Genomic DNA, 17,083 nt, shown 5'->3' with positions numbered 1-17,083 from the left:
TACAGTCATGCGGCAGGTAACGATGTTGTGGTCAACAGCTGACCACATACACAACGGTGGTCCCATAAGATTTGTACGATCTGGCCTAGGTTTGTAGTAGGCCACACCATCTAGGTTTGTGTAAGTACACTCTAGGATGTTTGCACAATGATGAAATTGCCTAATGATGCATTTCTCAGAACATGTCCCCAAAGATATCCCCATGATTAAGGGACACGTGACTGTAGAAATAACCAGAGCACAATGCACCGTGTGAGAAGGGCTGTGGTGGCATGGCCTGCTGTGGGAGTCTCCTGTCCCTAAGCTGCCAAGTGTTGCTGGAGAAAATCCCTAAACCAGATCGACTGGGGAGACTACAGGAGTGCCCTCCCTCCTAAGCAATTTTCTAAATCCATCTTGACTTCCTTTTCCACGGTGCCACCTTTCTTTCTCTAGTTTGCTCCCTTGCTGCACTCTTTCTTGTGTCCGAGGGAGGGGAGGACCGCTTCCTCATAACTCATATTTTCATGTTCTTCATAAAAATAAACTGCTATAAACAATCGAAAAGTGAGCATTCATTCCATTTCTGCCTACTTTTCTTCAGACACAGGTTTGATTTCTCTGGAAACAAAGACAGGATGGAGAGCTCAGACACTGGATATCTGAACATTCACTGAGCACCTCCTATGTGTTGGCACTGAGACTACGATAGTGAGCAAGGTCCCTGCCCTCGTGATGCTTACAGCCCTGGGGAGTTCACTGCTCTGGTGGAGAGAAGTGATGCTAAGGGAAGTAGGCAGGGAAAATTCAAGGGGTGAGGGCAGTGGGAACAGTTATCTCCAGGACAGTGAAAACAGGATGGCTTGGGCATTCATGAGACTCACGCCTTCAAAATCAGGAACCGCACCCTCTTGCCCCAGCAGGCATACACAAGGTAGTCCTGAGGCAGTAATTTAACTCTGATTATAAATTAAGATCTAACTTTCTACGGTACTCACAGACATTATCTTTAAGCTAATTCCATAGGAGAAAGGTTAACTAGAGTTTTGCAGCCTTTTGTTGGTATATAGGTCTGTATATGTTTTCATGGAGGCTGCCCAGAATTTTCTTGACTGTCTCTGGGGCTGTCCTCTATACCACAAAAATTTATTATGACCATAGTGAAGATAGGTTCATACTTGGTGAATTCTTGGAAAGTATATATCGACAGCTACATACATAGGATTAGCCATTCTTAGAAATCTCACAGAGCTCATTTATTCATTCACCAAATATTTATTAAGCTCCTACTATGGAGACATGGGTAAATACATAATTGTTCACTGCTATTGTAATACATGATATATTACCTATGTTTGCAGGCTTTAAGGCTATCCTCTGTATCCCAGCCCTGACCACTCCCCTGATCTCAGATCCTACTGGACATCTGCACCCAAATGACCCCTAGGTATCTCTGGTCCCAAACTGAACTCAGGTTCCTCCCACCTTCCTGTTTTCACAGAGGATGTTAACCCCCTTTCCGCTCAGCAGTGAGGGTCATATTTGACTCCATCCTCACTCCCCACAGCCAATTAATCATTACATTCTGTTTGTCAAGTTCATCTCCCTCCTCTCCATCCCTTCACTGCCCTAGTTCCGGCTGCCATTGTTCATTCATTTATTCATTCACTATTTTTTGAGTATACACCACGTGCCATTCATGTTCTAGATTTTGGAATTACATCAGTGAACAAAACAGACAAAATTCCTGCCTTCGTGGAGCTTACATTCAAGTGGAGAGAGAAACTAAATAAAACAAGCAAAACATGTATTGTGAGAAAGTGACAGGTGCTTAGGAGAAAAAAAATAGATCAGGGAAAGGGAATGTGATGTTTAAGGGTGGGGCTAAAAGGCCTCAATGAGAAGGTGACTTCTGAGTAAAGACTTGAGAAGGAAATGAGGGAGCCAGCTCTGGATATCTGGGGGATGAACCTTCCAAAGGAAAAAGTATGTGAAAAGGCCCTGGGGTGGGAGTGGGACCGGCCTCTTCAGGAATGGCAAAGGCCATTATGGCTGGAATACAGTGAGCAAGGGGGAGAGTAGTTGAAAGGGATGGAATAAAGTCAGAGAGCTAACAGGGGCAAGATCCTATAGGTCATAGTTAGAACTTGGGCTTTTATTCCAAATGACATAGGAACCATTGCAAAGTTTTGAGCAGAAGTGTAATATAATTTGACTTAATATTTTAAAATGAAAGGATCAGTCTGGCTGCTGTGTTAAAACAGACCAAAGCATGGAAAAGATAGAAGGATGTAGAGAAGTTAAGCTATTGCAGTAATCTAGTAGAGACCTGATGCTGGCTTGGACCACGGTGGTAGCAGTGGAAGCAGTCAGAAGTGATCAAATTCTGAATGTATTTTGTAGGTAGAGCCAACAGAATTTGCTGATTGACCAGATGTGGGGTATGAGAGAAGAGTCAAAGGTATTTAAGCACTGGAAGGATGGAGTTATTGAGATGGGGAAAACTGCAAGAGAAACGGGGTGTGTGTTATCAAGATGGGGAAAACTGCAAAAGAAACAGTGTGTGTGTGTGTGTGTGTGTGTGTGTGTGTGTGTGTGTGTGTGTGTGTGTGATGGTGCAGGGGGCTATCAGGAGCTCAGTTTTAGACATGTAAAGCCATGGGATTGAGATCACCACGGAGTGAGTACAATGACTGAGGTCTGGGGCGCTCAAGCATTTAGACATGAGATAAAGAAGAACCAGAAAAAGAGATTCTGAAGGAGCAGTGAGAAAGAGAGGAAGAAAACCAAGCAGGGGTACTGTGCTGGAAGCCACGTGAAGAAAGTATTCCAAGGAGAACTCAACTAAGACAAATGCTGTGCATAGGTCAGCTAAGATCAGATCAGAGAAATTAACTTAGGATTTAGCAACACAGAGGTCACTGGTAATCTTTTTTATTTTTTTTTAATTTTTTCCTTTTTCTCGCCGAATCCCCCAGTACATAGTTGTGGGTCCTTCTAGTTATGGCATGTGGGATGCCTCCTCAGCATGGCTTGATGAGTGGTGCCATGCCCACATCCAGAATCCTAACCTGCGAAACCCTGGGCCGCTGCAGCGGAGCACACAAACTTACCCTCTCGGCTACGGGGCCACTCCTACTGGTGATCTTAAGAACAGTTTCAGTTTGAGTGCTAGGTGAAAACCGAATTGGAGTGGGTTCCTGAGAGGATGGGCGCCCACTAGGATGGCTATAATTTTTTTTAAAGTTTTTTTTAGTTTTCGTTTTTCTCCCAAAGCCCCCCAGTACACAGTTGTGTATTTTTAGTTGTGGGTCCTTCTAGTTGTGGCATGTGGGATGCTGCCTCAGCGTGGCCTGATGAGCAGTGCCATGTCCGCGCCCAGGATTCCAACTGGTGAAACCCTGGGCCACGGAAGCAGAGCACGCGAACTTAACCACTTGGCCACAGGCTGGCCCCTATAATTTTTTATTAATGGAAAACAGTGAGTGTTAGTGAGGATGTAGAAAAATTGGAACCCTCATATACTGCCGGAGGGAATGTAAAATGGGGCAGCCACCGTGGGAAATAGTCCAGCAGTTACTCAAAAGGTTAAACAGAGTTACCATAATGACCCAGCAATTCCACTCCTAGGAATATGCCCCAAATAAATGAAAACAGGTACTTAAACAGATAATTGCACACCGGTGTTTATAGCATTATTCACAATAGCCAAAAAGTGGAAGCAACCCTAGTGTCCATCAACTGATAAATGGATAAACAAAATGATATGTCCATATAGTAGAATATTACACAGCTGTAAAAAGGAATGAAGTACTGACACATGATACAACATGAAAGAACCCTGAAAACATTATGCTACGTGAAAGAAGCCAGACACAAAAGGGCACATAATGTATGATTCCATTTATGTGAAATGTCCAGAATATGCAAATCCATGGAAACAGAAAGTATATTAGTGCTTGCCTAAGGCTGGGGGGAGAAGGGGAATGGAAAGCGACTGCTAGTGGGTAGAGGCTTCTTTCTGGGATAGTGAAAGTGTTCTGGAATTAGATGGTGGTGATGGTTACACAACCTTGTGAACACACCAAAAACTACTGAATTGTACGTTTTTAAATGGTGACTTTTATGGTATGTGAATTATATTTCAAAAAAAGAATGAGAGGAGGGGCCAGCCCGGTAGTGCAGCAGTTAAGTTTGCACGTTCCGCTTCTCGGCGGCCCGGGGTTCGCCGGTTTGGATCCCGGGTGTGGACATGGCACTGCTTGGCACGCCATGCTGTGGTAGGCGTCCCATATATAAAGTAGAGGAAGATGGGCACAGATGTTAGCTCAGGGCCAGGCTTCCTCAGCAAAAAGAGGAGGACTGGCAGTAGTTAGCTCAGGGCTAATCTTCCTCAAAAAAAAAAAAAAAGCATGAGAGGAGAGAAATTGGAAACAGAAATCTCGACAAATCTTGCACAGCTTTGTTGTAAAAGGAAGGAGGGAACGGAGTAGCAGTGGAAAGGGAGTTGGGATAAAGAGCAGGCTTTTAAAAGGGGAGAAATGCCCGCCTATTTATTTGTACATTGTTGGGAACAATCCAGTGAAAAGCAGGGACAGAAAGGACAGAACTGCCAGAGCAAGGTTCTTGACTAGGTGACAGGGGTTAGGATTGAGGGCACAAGCAAGCAGAAAGGCTGGCCATAGTGCAAATACTTCATCCGCAGGAACAGGATGAAGGCAGAGGATTCGAGTGCAGGTGCTGGGAGCTGGGACGTGGTAGGTGAGTCATGGAAGATCTCCTGTGATTGCTTAAATTTTCTCGGTGACTAGGAAGCAAGGCCATCATGTGAGAGAACGGAGGAGGAAGGGCTGCAGATCTGAGGACAGAAGAGGTTTGAAACAGTTGTCTAGGCCAAGGGTTGACAAACTGTGGACCAAACCGGGCCGCTGCCTATTTGTGTACAGCCTGCCAACTAAGAATTGTTTTTGTATTTTTAAATGGTTGAAAAAAATCAAAAGAAGAATAATATTTTGTGACACAAGAAAATTCTATGAAATTCAAATTTCAGCTTCCATAACTACAATTTTATTGGAACCCTGCCATACCCATTCATTTATGTATTGTCTAGCTGCAATGGCAGAGTTGAGCAGTTGCAACAGACACCATACGTCACCTGCAAAGACTAAAATATTTACTATCAGAAGAAGTTTGCCAACCCCTGGTCCAGGCCTTTGCTACTGAAAGTGCGGGTCCACAGTCCAGCAGCATGCACATCACCTGGGAAGTTATCAGAAATACAGAATCAGAGTCTGTGGTCTAATAGGATGCCCAGGTGAAGTGTGTGCACATTCAAGCTTAAGAAGCACTGTTCTCGGAGAATGGGAGGGTGGCTAGACTAAAGAAAGGTAGGGTTGTGGGACAGCACTGAGGGCCCACTCGAAGTCAGTGGTCATGAACCTGAAGTGAGGCCGGTCGGCTTCCTCCAGCTTCATTCAGCTGCCAGAGGTGCAGATATGTTGAGCAGGTGGAGAACTGGATTTACAAGGGTTATGCTTTCTCCCAGCAAGTACAAGAAAGGGCAAGGTGTGTACAAGTGAGTGGTTGATATAATTTAAACTGAGTAAGGAGGGAAGAGGAGACAAGGAGGGGTGGCGGAGAGAAAAGGGAAAAGGTACAGGTTCAGTGGATTGCCGGTCCTGGTGGGGTGGAAATGTAGTCAGTGTTGGGGTACTAGAAGAAGGGAGCTGCACGGAGAGCAGAGAATGGGCTAATGCCACGGTCAAAGGAAGGGCAAGGGAGCGAGTGGCTGCAGGGTGGTGGAGGACAAGACACTGAAGGAGAGGAGGCCAAGGGTCTGGAGGTATCTGCATGGATATCAAACTCACCAGGGACTGTGACAGGAGTAGTGTTCGAGAGAGTGACAGTGAGCCAAGAGCTAAATCTGCAAGGAATGAGAGGGAGAGACTCAGGGACTGGTAGGCAACTGCAACGAAAAAGAGCATCAGCGCGTTGGGACTGTGGCTACAGCCTCCCGTGGGTCTCCTTGTTTCCTTGTTTCCACTCTTGCGTCTACCCTCATCTGCTTTCCACACAGCTGCCCAAGGGATCTTCCTAAAATACTTACATAATTGCCACTTACCCTTCAAAAGCTTTCAGCTGCTCCCGTTTGCCTTCAGCAGTCATTTTGAAACTCTTCTCGGAGGAACCCTCTTGGCTGGGCAGAAGCACTTCAGGGGTTCCTCAAACAAATGTCCAGGCCAAACACTGAAGACGTAAACCACCCTGAGGAGCCTGTTCTTGTACTTTGTCTGTTTGCTGTATTAGAGTTCGTTCATTCATTCATCAAATATTTACTGAGCTGCTATGTGCGAGGCACAATTCTACGCTCAGGGAAGAAGCAGTGAACAAAACACACAATTCCTCGTGGAATTTCTATTCTAGGGAGGGAGTCAAACAAAAAGAAATAAAATACATGTTAGTCAGATAAGTTCTATGGAGAAAACGGGAGTGAACTGAAGGTGAGAGCAGGTGGAAATGAGGGCAGAGAGGTGGGGGCGGAAAGGTCTGACGGTGTTTGCCCCCGGAGGCCACTGTAAGAACTTGGATTTTTACAAGACTGAGATGATGAGCCATTAGAGCCATGCAGGCAGATGAGTGACACGATGTGGTAGGTTTTAACAGGATCACTCTGGCTGCTGTGTTGAGAAAAGATCATAGGGGGCAGGTTCAGAAGAAGGGAGAAGAGTCAGGGGCTTTTGTCATGATCCCAGCGAGAGATGGTCGTCTCTTGAGCTGGGGTGGGGGCAGTGAGGAACATTTGGATTCTAGACGCATTTTGAAGAGAGAGCTGACAGAATTTGCTAATGGATTGGAATAGGGGTGTAAGAGAAAGAGAAGAGTCAAGGGTGGGTTTCTATATAAAACGGCTTTCAACCCAAAGAACTATTCTACTAAACAATTGCACATTGTTGGCCTCCAGGATAAAGCTCAGACTCCTGGGCCGACCCTGGGAGGCCCTGGATACCTGCTCTCCACCTCTACAACTTTGCAAATATAGTTCCCTCTTCCTGGAAAGCCATCCCTCACTGCCCTACTCTGCCCACTCCTAGTCCTCCATCAGGATTTCCCTCAAGCAGCCCCTTCTCTGAAGACCTCTCCCGACTCTCTACTGCCGGGGCTGGCGAGGGGATCCTCTGTGCTCTGCCAGCATCCCGTGCATCCCTCTCGGCATGTGGGTCACACTGTTCTGTAAGTGACAATACAATCTATTGCTCATAGTAAGGGCATTCAACTTCTTGAGCGAAGGCATGTATCTATTCCAAATCCTGTCTTCTTTCTCCAAATCCCTTTATTCTCTGCAGAAGGCTGTTGAGCCTCCTCATTTCCTACCTTCCGAGCCATCCGCTAGGTGCCACTCCGGTTTTCCTTCTCTCCACCTCCAAGTTCTCTCTCCTGTACATAACATGTTACTTTTACCATAGGAAGGCAGAGGTGGGACTTATTCAATATTTCATTCAAAATGAAAATGAAAATATTCAGATATTTTCCAAAAGAAATAATGGAAGGAGAAATCAGCAACTAATCAAAACTACCTATGAGGAAAAAAATAGCTTATGGAGGATGGAGAGAACAGGGGAGGGAGGGAAGACTGGGATGGCAGCTAGCCCTCTGGAAATGTTTCATTTAGAGTTTTGTCTGTAGATCCACATAAAGTGTTCTTAAGTTTATATTGAAATATAACACCCATACAGAAAAGTGCAAAAACCCGAAGAGTACAGCTAGATGATTTTTCACAAAGTGAACACACCCAGAGAACTGGCACCCAGAGCAAAAAACAAACATGACCAGCAGCCCCTCCCGGCAAGGATAACCACTCGCCTGACTTCTAATGGCATGGATGAGTTCTGCCTGTGTTTGGTCTTTAGGTAAACGGAATCACACAGTACGTGTGCTGTTGTGGCTGGCTGCCTGTGCTCCACGTTCTGTTCGTGATCCATCACCCATGTCATTGTGGGTAGGCATAGCTTGTTCATTTTCATTGCCGTATAGGAGCAGTTCGCCAACATTTTAGTCTTAGGACTCCTTCACACTTAAAAATTACTGAGGACCTCAAAGGGCCTTTGTTTGTGTGGATTGTATCTATCAACATTTGCTGTATTAGAAATGAAAACTGAGAAATATTTCAAACCCAAGAACACATAAGCCCACATTCCATTTCCTGTCAGAGCCACGATGTCATTACAAGTCATGGAGCCTCTTGAAAACTACCACACTCAGGAGAGGAGGAGAGCGAAAGAAGCACATCACTTCTTTGTCTTGTTATCAAAATAGCTTTGATCTCACAGAGCCTCTGCAAGGGTCTTGAGGACCCCCCTGAGTTCCCTGGCTCACACTTTGAGATCTGCTGCTGTACAGCAGCCCTCGGGAAATATACCACAATTTATCTGTTCCTGGTGATAGATTAAGACAGTGTCTAGTTTGGGCCCATTAGAAATAATTCTGCTATAACTAATTTAGTACATACCTTTTGATGCACACGTGTACACCTTTCTGCAGGGGAAACACCTAGGAGAGGAGATGTGGGGTCATGTAGGATGTAAACGGAATCATGTAAAACATTTACATCATTAAAAAACAAAATTAAGGGGCCAGCCCTGTGGCCGAGTGGTTTAAGTTCACGCGTTCCGCTTTAGCGGCCCAGGTTTCACCAGTTCGGATCCCGGGCACGGACATGGCACTGCTCATCAAGCCATGCTGAGGCGGCGTCCCACTTAGCACGACCAGAAGGACCCACAACAAGAATATACAACTATGTACAGTGGGGCTTTGGGGAGAAGAAGGAAAAACAAAAAATGAAGATTAGCAACACATGTTAGCTCAGGTACCAATCTTTAAAAAAAAAATTAAATTTACAAAAAAAAATTTCTCTTCATCCGTCCTTCTCCTTCCCTCCCACTGCAGGAAACAACTGTTCCCCTTTTCAGGGCAAACTCCTCTCCTAATGCCCTTCAGCCCACCCCCATGTCCTCTGAGACCACCCCCACTATCCACCATACCTGGGTTTTCTCGCATCTTTAATCTCTCTTCTTCTCGTCCTCTTCTCCATGATCTACAGAAAGCACCGACTCTTGAGCTCACCGCTCTCTCACTGCCCTCCCGTGTCTCCGTCCCTTCACACTCAAACATCCTAAAAGCATTTCCTCCCCTCGAGTCCTGCCCCACCTCACCACCCACTCTTTCCCCTTCTTGCTACCTTCCCCACCTCCCATCTATACTGCCCAACTTTCACGGGCCCCAAGGAGCACCTTATGTCAAATCCTGGAGCCTCTTCACAGCCCTTGTCCCTTCTGACCCCAGGGGGACCCAGCTCTGTCGAGTTCCCGCCCTTGAAACGTGCCTCCACCGGCTCCGGCCACTGCACATCGACTCTTGTGACTGGCAAGCTGTCCCTTCTAGTTGGAATGCCCTTCTCCCCGTCTCCCCATGTCCTGGTCCCACCTGTGTTAGTCTGCTGGGGCTGCCATAACAAAATACCGCAGACGAGGTGGCTTCACCAACAGAAATTTCTCACAGCTCTGGAGACTTGAAGTCTGAGAGTGTCGGCAGGTTTGGGTCTCCTGAGGCCTCTCTCTTTGTCTTGCAGATGGCCAGCCACCTTCTCACTGCATCCTCACATGGTCTCTCCACACGTGCGTGCATCCTGGTGTCTCCTTGTGTGTCCTAATCTCTTCTGAGAAGGACGCCAGTCAGACTGGGTTAGGGACCACGCTAGCAAGCCTCACTTAACTTCATCACCTCTGTAAACGCCCTACCTCCAAATAAAGTCACATTCTGAGGTACTGGGGGTTAGGGCTTGAACATATGAATTTGAGGAGAACACAATTCAGCCCATAACACCACCACTCACCTTGTAAGGCTGAATTCAAACGCCACCTCTTCCTCTTAGCTGGCAATCAGCACCCCTTCAACATTCTTGTAGGGGCTGGCCCGGTGGCGCAGCAGTTAAGTTCGCATGTTCCACTTCGGCAGCCTGGGCTTCCCCAGTTTGGATCCCAGGTGCGGACCTATGCACCGCTCATCAAGCCATGCTGTGGCAGGTGTCCCACATATAAAATAAAGGAAGATGAGCACAGATGTCAGCTCCAGGCCAGTCTTCCTGAGCAAAAAGAGGAGGATTGGCAAAAGATCTTAGCTCAGGGCTAATCTTCCTCGAAAAAAAAAAAAAAGGTACAAACTTCCAGTTATAAATAATTAAGGCATGGGGATGTAACATACAGCATGGTGACTATAGTTAATAATACTGTATTGCATATTTGAAAGTTGATATGAGAGCAGATCTTGTAAGTTCTCATCACAAGAAAAAAATTTCTAACTATGTATGGTGATGGACGTTAACTAGACTTATTGTGGTGACAATTTCGCAATATATACAAATATCGAATCATTATGTTGTACACCTGAAACTAACATAATGTTATATGTCAATTATACCTCGATAAAAAAATTTTCTTTCTTTTTACTCATTTTTTTTTTAGGAAGATTAGGCCTGAGCTAACATCCATGCCCATCTAAACATCTACTGGAGCTAACGTCTACTTTACACGTGGGACACCTGCCACAACCTGGCTTGACATGCAGTGTGTAGGTCCACACCAGGGATCCGAACCAGCGACCCTGGGCCGCAGAAATGGAACGTCCGAACTTAACCGCTGTGCCACTGGGCTGGCCCCTCAATAAACAATTTTTAAAAATAAATAAAAGAAAAAGAAAATATTGATTCTTAAATAAATAATAAAAATCCAGGTTAAGAAGCCTAAAGTCTCGCTTCAATTTAATGTAAAATTTTCTGGATGAGGGTCTGAATTTAAAAACTGGATGGCATTAATGTAATAAAACTTTTGCTGTTAAAAAATGGCAATTATTAAATTGGGCTCAAGCTTCCTATGGCTTCTGTACTCCCTCTCTAGAATCTAAGGCACCAGCGTCCTGTTGCCCAAAGCAGAAACCTGGAACCAAGTCCTGTCAATTTTATGTCACAATCATCTCTTCATTTTATTTCCTCTTATTCAGTGTCATGGGGACTGTCTTACTTTGAGCCACCATCATTTCTGGCCCAGACTATTTCCAAAGCCTCCTACCTAGTTTGTTTGTTTTATCGTCTGTCACTATACTCCAACCCAAGGATTCGTAACCTTTTGTGCCTGGAACCCTTTGGCAATCTGATGAAGTTTATGGACTTATTTTCAAAATAAATGTATCAAACAAAGTACATAGGATTACAAAGAAAACCAATTACACTGCAACATTGTTATCAAAATATTTTCTGAAAGAAATGTGTGTTATAAGATATGGGCTTCATAACTCAGTTCTACTTGTGGAACTAATAACTACTGTCATTTCAAAGAAGTGATGAGTGTATAAATGTTAAATATTTCAAGACATCTCCATCAACTGTAATGGGATATGAAACCATCTTTGATTTCTTCTTTTTTTTTGAGGAAGATTAGCCCTGAGCTAACATCCGTGCCCATCTTCCTCTACTTTATATCTGGGATGCCTGCCACAGCATGGCTTGACAATGGGTGCATAGGTTCACACCCGGGATCCAACTGCCGAACCCTGGACCGCCCAAGGAAGCATGGGAACTTAACCGCTGCGCCACCAGGCTGGCTCCTCATCTCTGATTTCTATTGGCAACCAAGTACTGTAGTTTGTTGCATACATTGTAAATAAAGAAAAACGCTACATCTTAGTCAGTTTGATGGAAATGAATTTGTGACTTTTTATCCAAGTTCACTTTGGAGTCTACACATCGATGCTTTGTTGACCCCAGATTAAAAACTCCTCCCTTGACCTCTGGTGCAAATATGCTTGAGGTGACTGCAAAGACACAGAGGTTTTTGTTTTCAAAAGGGGAGAAGAAAAGGATGAACAGGGGAATCATTACCAAAAAGTATGCCATGAATTCCTATACATTTTGCCAAAGTGAGCTACAGCCAGTCTGGGCTTCCTAGTGGCCAAAGAAGAGGTTCTGTCCAGAACTCGGCTTAAACCTTGACTGGCAACCGCCTGCCCAGCCTAACGCTCCTCGGCCGGCCCTAGACCGACAGGGCCCACTCGGTGCAGCCCCCGCCGACCTCTCCTGCTTCCTCCAACCTCACTGTCCCTCCTGGTCCCGCACCGCGCAGCCAGATGGAAACCACCCCCAGCAGTCAAGCAAAGGCCAGGCGGTCGTCACGCCAGGCCGCTCGGGCGGGGCGTGCCCAGCTGCCACCCCGCGGCGCGCTCACGACCGAAGTCCCTTGCGCTCGGACGTGACGTGTCCCTGGCCCTCCACCGGAGGCAGCCCTGCCTCCCCCTCGTGCCTTCCGAAGGATCTCTGCTTTGGCCGTTATCGCGGGCCGTCTGCCTCGGCCACAAAGTGGGGTGCCCTGGCATGCTGACGGGCCCCTGAGGAGCCCACTTACGGAAGCGAACCCCATTTCGCACGAACCAGTGCGGTCTCCCACGGCTCCATGGGACCGAGCAAGGGGGTGCGGCCTGCGGGAGGCGGTGGCCAGCGCACGAGGTCCCGCCCAAGCCCGGCCCCTGGAGCGCTTTGTAACCACGTCCTTCTGCCCGCCTCTTCCTCTTTCTCTCCTCGCCATCGTCGTGTGCGCGGTAGCTGCTCCTCCTCGCCATGGTGAGTCCATCCGTTACCATCAGCTCCGGGCTGGCTTCCCGCGACCCGAGGTCTCCGCGAGCTCGCCAGCGCGGCGGGCTGCATCGAAGTTCCGGGGCATTTTTCAGGCTTTTCCCGGAGAAGGTCGAGTTTGGCCGCCGCTTTCGCCCGCGGGCCTGGTGGGCTGTGGCGAGTAGACGAGGCCCTGGGAAGGGTGAGCTGCGCCCTCGGCTCCAGGCGCCGCCCGGGAGGGAAGAGACTCCCGCTTCCCTTCGCCCTTCTGCCGGAGCGAGCTGTGCTGCTGGGGCCGGGGGGCACCCCACAAATCGGGGCCTGGCGGCGGCTGCCCGCAACACGCAGGACGTGCCGGGCATCGAGAAGGGAACGTGGGCTGCTGGTTTTCGGAGGTCTTTTCATTGGGCGGCCAGGAACATAGCACGCTGTGAGCTTTCGGGACTTTTTAGCCCTTTTTTCAGGGTCTTGAGCGGCACCCCGTGGAAGCTCCTGGAAGAAGGGGCGTTGTGGCATGAATCTATGCCGAATGGGCGTTCTTCGTAAAATGTCAGCTGCGTAAAAAGCCCATGTCGTGAGTTTTTCCGGCGATGGTTTCCTGAGAAAATCGTTTATGGAGAGAATCAGTGTCTAGCGTTTGGTAGTTTTATCAGTCAACGGAAAATTTACGACTGCCGCTGGGAGCTGGCAGGGAGGAACGTTGGCTCTGCCTTCTTTATAACAGCCCCTGTTACGCAAGGGTGTGTTGGGCCACATTGGCCCGACTTGAGAGCAGCACTCATATGCCATTTCTGCGGATTGTCCTGCAAACTGGGGAGGAGGGTGATCGGGTTTGGGTCTAGATGACCCAAGTTCATGAAAGCCAAAAATGGAAAAGTCAGCCTTGAAAAAGTGACATTTTAAATAGAAGTAGTACCAATGGTCGGTGGGTTAGAAGGGACCTAGCGAATGACAGGGACTTTTGTGCAAATCCTAATTACTCTCACAATGACCCTTGAAAGTGGATACCCCTGTTTTTCAAAGTAACGCACTGCAGTTCGTTGACTTGCAAAAGAGAGATTTTTTTTTGGTTGACCGAAAGCTGTGTTCTTTTGTGAAAACCCAAGTTTCCCAGCCCTAGCCATCTTTCATGTGGTCCTGAGTCCTAGGGGGAGCAGGGAAGATTGGCCAAAGGCACCCCAGCCTTGGAGCAGAGAGGACCTGGGTTTGCATCCCAGCTCTGCACGTTCAGACTCTGAGTTGGGGCAGATTACCTACCTCCCTGATTCTGCTGATTTTTATTTGAACAATGGGAATTACAGTATGTGCCTCCAGCGAAGTTGTGAGGAACAAAGCAAAGGGTGGGATGGGTTTAGCATAGAGGGGGGTTGTTCTTGGTATATGTTAAGGATTCAAATGTTGGATTGAGGGAGTTCCTGACTTTAGATTATGAGCTAGCTCTGGTATTGCTGTCTAAGCTGATTGCATTTCCTTCCCAGTCTTCTCACAAGACTTTTAGGATCAAGCGATTCCTAGCCAAGAAACAAAAGCAGAATCGTCCCATTCCCCAATGGATTCGAATGAAAACTGGTAATAAAATCAGGTAAGGACCCCACCACCCCTCGCTTGTTTTTTGTTAAATTTAAGATTACTCTTTGAGCATAAGTATGCAATTGAAAGTTATACGCGCTCCACTTCATCCTGTAACGTCATTCTGAACTCTTTCTTTTAACGTGCTTCCTTTGGATTTCTGGACAGTACCCAGCCCACAGCTGGGCTTAGGGTCAGACACTCCTCCAGTATTAATTTATTAATATTAATTTCCTGGTTGTTTTACGTCTGAGCAGAACATAAGGTGGAAGGCGATCTCATTACACAGCCCAGCGGGGACGACCATGTTGCTCACCCATTGAATTTTTGAGTGTTTCTTTTCTAAAGGTTGGAAGATTACCCTCTACTGTAGTAGTAGTTGAATTGATGATTTTGGAAGAAAAACATTGCTAGAATTGGTTTGTTTAAAATGGAGTATGAGCTTTCCTGGTTCTCCCAAATAATTGAGCCCAGAAGACCACAGAAGACACGGCAGCAAATATTACCAAAATTCTTATTTTCAAAGCATTTTTCAGCTGACACTGTAGAGTTGGCCTAGCAAGTAGGGTCCCTCTTGCAAGATGAAGGCTTTGAAACGCAGGAGCACAAAATGATGAAGCTAGTGTACAAGTCTGGTTTATATAAAGCTCGGTGCCTAGCTCAATAGAGGGTGCCTGTGGTTATCAGGATTAGTCTCTTGCTCTGTCCTCTCCTAGAGCTGGGAAGGCACTTTGTATTTAGGATTACACACTCTTGGCCCAGAGAATTGGCAAATTAAATAATTTTTCTCTTGCTTGAGTTATCTTCTAACTTTGAAAATGTCTTTTAAGCAGGTTGCAATTACAGTGCTTCATTTTGTGGAAGTACTGACATTATCCTGCTGAAAGAAAATCTTGTGTGGATCATTTTTGATTTTGCCTTTGTGAGGGTAAAATCATGACAGATTGACATGGACAATTCTGAGATGGCCTTAGCTCTGCAAATCACTTGGTTTGGTGTTAAAATGGGGATGTTAATCTATTGTAAAAATTACACAGGAGCTTTTATGTGTGTAACCTATTATATAGAAATGACTGTTTTTGGTGTAGTTTACGGGGGGGTGGGGGGGGGAGGTGCAAAATGTATGTCTCTGGCTACCCCAGGTCTGTGGAATCAAGAATGGGTGCTTGTCCACTTGCGGAGAAAAGAGCTTCTCTACTACTACCGTCCCAATTAGGAACCGCTGTGTTTTCCTAGCCTGGAATCGTTTTGAGAGGTAAAAAATTGATTTGACTAGTTCTTAAACACATCTAGCAAATCATTTTTTACTCTCCAAAAAGAGCTCCAAACTTGAAGGAAGGAAAAACACGGGACCCTTTGCCTTTCGAGGATTTTATGGTACTTAAAAGGCAACGTTGAGGTCACATTGCCTTTGTAACTTGCAGTTTCCTTCTGTGTAGGTACAACTCCAAGCGGAGACATTGGAGAAGAACCAAGCTGGGTCTATAAGGAATCACAGATGAGATGACACACATATTTATGCTGTATCAAAGTCCTTCTTACATCTTACCATACCACTCTGAAAACGTGACTGTCTGGACAGTTGGATGTGTTTTATTCAGGAATTGATTTTTCTCTTTGTTGCTATGCTTCTGAACTAGTAGGTTGGTTCAGTAATAAATATGTGAGACGTTTTGTTTGAACTACTCTTGTGTTCTGGTTTGTGAAGTGTGGAATTCCCCCTCCTGCCAGATCTCACGACACTGTCCAGTAGAACTTTCTGCAATAATAGAAATCTTCTCTGGCTACCAATTATTTGAAATATTGCTAGTGCGTGTACAGAACTGATTTTTAAAATTTTACTTAATTGTAATTGTAATAGCTCCATGTGGCTGGTGGCTCTTAAATCTTATGTTATGGGAAGTACATGTACTGCATTTATGTGTCATCCTTGTACCCCAGGGTAGCACGTTCTTAAATAGCATCTTTGGGGGCTGGCCCAGTGGCACAGCAGTTAAGTTCACGGGCTCCACTTCAGCAGCCCAGGGTTCGCTGGTGTGGATCCTAGGCTCAGACCTAGCATCGCTTGTCAAGCCATGTTGAGGCGGTGTCCCCACATAGGAGAACTGGATGACCTACAACTAGGATATACGACTATGCACTGGTGCTTTGGGGAGAAGGAAAAAAAGAGAGGAGATTGGCAACAGATGTTAGCTCAGGGCCAATCTTCAAAAAATTAACAAATTAAAAAAATAAATAGCATCTTTATATTCTCTTCTATGGTGCCAGTCCTCAATAAGAGTAGAAATCTGAACCAGGGGTTTGGCAAACTGGTCTGCTGCCCGTGAGCTAAATTTCTCCATTTTTAAATGGTTGAAAGAAATCAGAAGAATATTTTATACTTAATAAATTTGAATTTACTGGGCATGTATGTGCTGGGCACTGTTCTAGATACTTGGGATTAATCGGTTGATAGACAAATGTATGTTATGTTAGCCTAATGAAAGGCCAATACGCAAGCCATAGCAAATGTCTGAAAAAGGTGGGAAGAAACAAAAGTGCCCTAATTACTTGTGAATGGGGATGAAACTGCAGCAGCAAGGGAAAGGGGAATCAAGTTTGGGGGTAGCTCCCTCCCCAGCCTGTAGGGAGCCTGCACTGGACAAAGCTGAGAAGGCAAGGGGCAGGAGATGGTGGGTGCCGTGTATAGTATGCAGCAAGTGGGGGGCGGGTGTTGCACAGCAAAGGGGTCCCTGCCTTACAGTCACACTAGGAGGCTCAGAGGACTAATCCTTCAGAAGGATCCCTTTTACCAGAAGTTTGAAGAGTGGGCTATGGACTACCAACCAACCCAGGAACCTGGGAGCTGCCACCAGATCTTTGAAACTCATCTCAACTTGT

General features: G+C 46.2%; 1 protein-coding gene, 1 long non-coding RNA gene and 1 other non-coding gene across 5 annotated transcripts; 2 read left to right on the top strand and 1 right to left on the bottom strand.

Annotated features, from left to right (window-relative positions):
• Positions 1 to 4,486: 4,486 nt before the first annotated feature.
• On the bottom strand, positions 4,487 to 12,550 carry LOC103542031 (uncharacterized). Of its 3 annotated transcripts, none has more exons than XR_011535985.1 (8): positions 12,429 to 12,540; positions 9,869 to 10,117; positions 9,460 to 9,691; positions 9,018 to 9,070; positions 8,486 to 8,785; positions 6,101 to 6,398; positions 5,847 to 5,902; positions 4,487 to 4,837 (listed from the first exon to the last, which is right to left on the bottom strand). It is a non-coding gene; the product is annotated as an uncharacterized lncRNA (long non-coding RNA). The 3 variants fall into 3 exon arrangements; XR_011535984.1 differs by lacking the exon at positions 4,487 to 4,837 and adding an exon at positions 5,024 to 5,238 and having other exon boundaries at positions 9,869 to 10,049; positions 12,429 to 12,550; XR_011535983.1 differs by lacking the exon at positions 4,487 to 4,837 and adding an exon at positions 5,024 to 5,238.
• On the top strand, positions 12,504 to 15,885 carry RPL39 (ribosomal protein L39). The gene is made up of 3 exons (XM_070604778.1): positions 12,504 to 12,643; positions 14,113 to 14,216; positions 15,643 to 15,885. The coding sequence occupies exons 1-3, from the start codon at positions 12,641 to 12,643 to the stop codon at positions 15,689 to 15,691; spliced, it is 156 nt and encodes a 51-aa protein (XP_070460879.1). The 5' UTR covers positions 12,504 to 12,640; the 3' UTR covers positions 15,692 to 15,885.
• On the top strand, positions 15,030 to 15,162 carry LOC139081239 (small nucleolar RNA SNORA69). The gene has a single exon (XR_011536361.1). It is a non-coding gene; the product is annotated as a small nucleolar RNA SNORA69 (small nucleolar RNA).
• Positions 15,886 to 17,083: the final 1,198 nt, after the last annotated feature.

The sequence above is a fragment of the Equus przewalskii genome, chromosome X (assembly GCF_037783145.1).
Source record: "Equus przewalskii isolate Varuska chromosome X, EquPr2, whole genome shotgun sequence".
Lineage (NCBI taxonomy): Eukaryota > Metazoa > Chordata > Mammalia > Perissodactyla > Equidae > Equus > Equus przewalskii.
The sequence above is the reverse complement of the archived record's forward strand: the minus strand, read 5'-3'. Positions and strand labels throughout refer to the sequence as shown.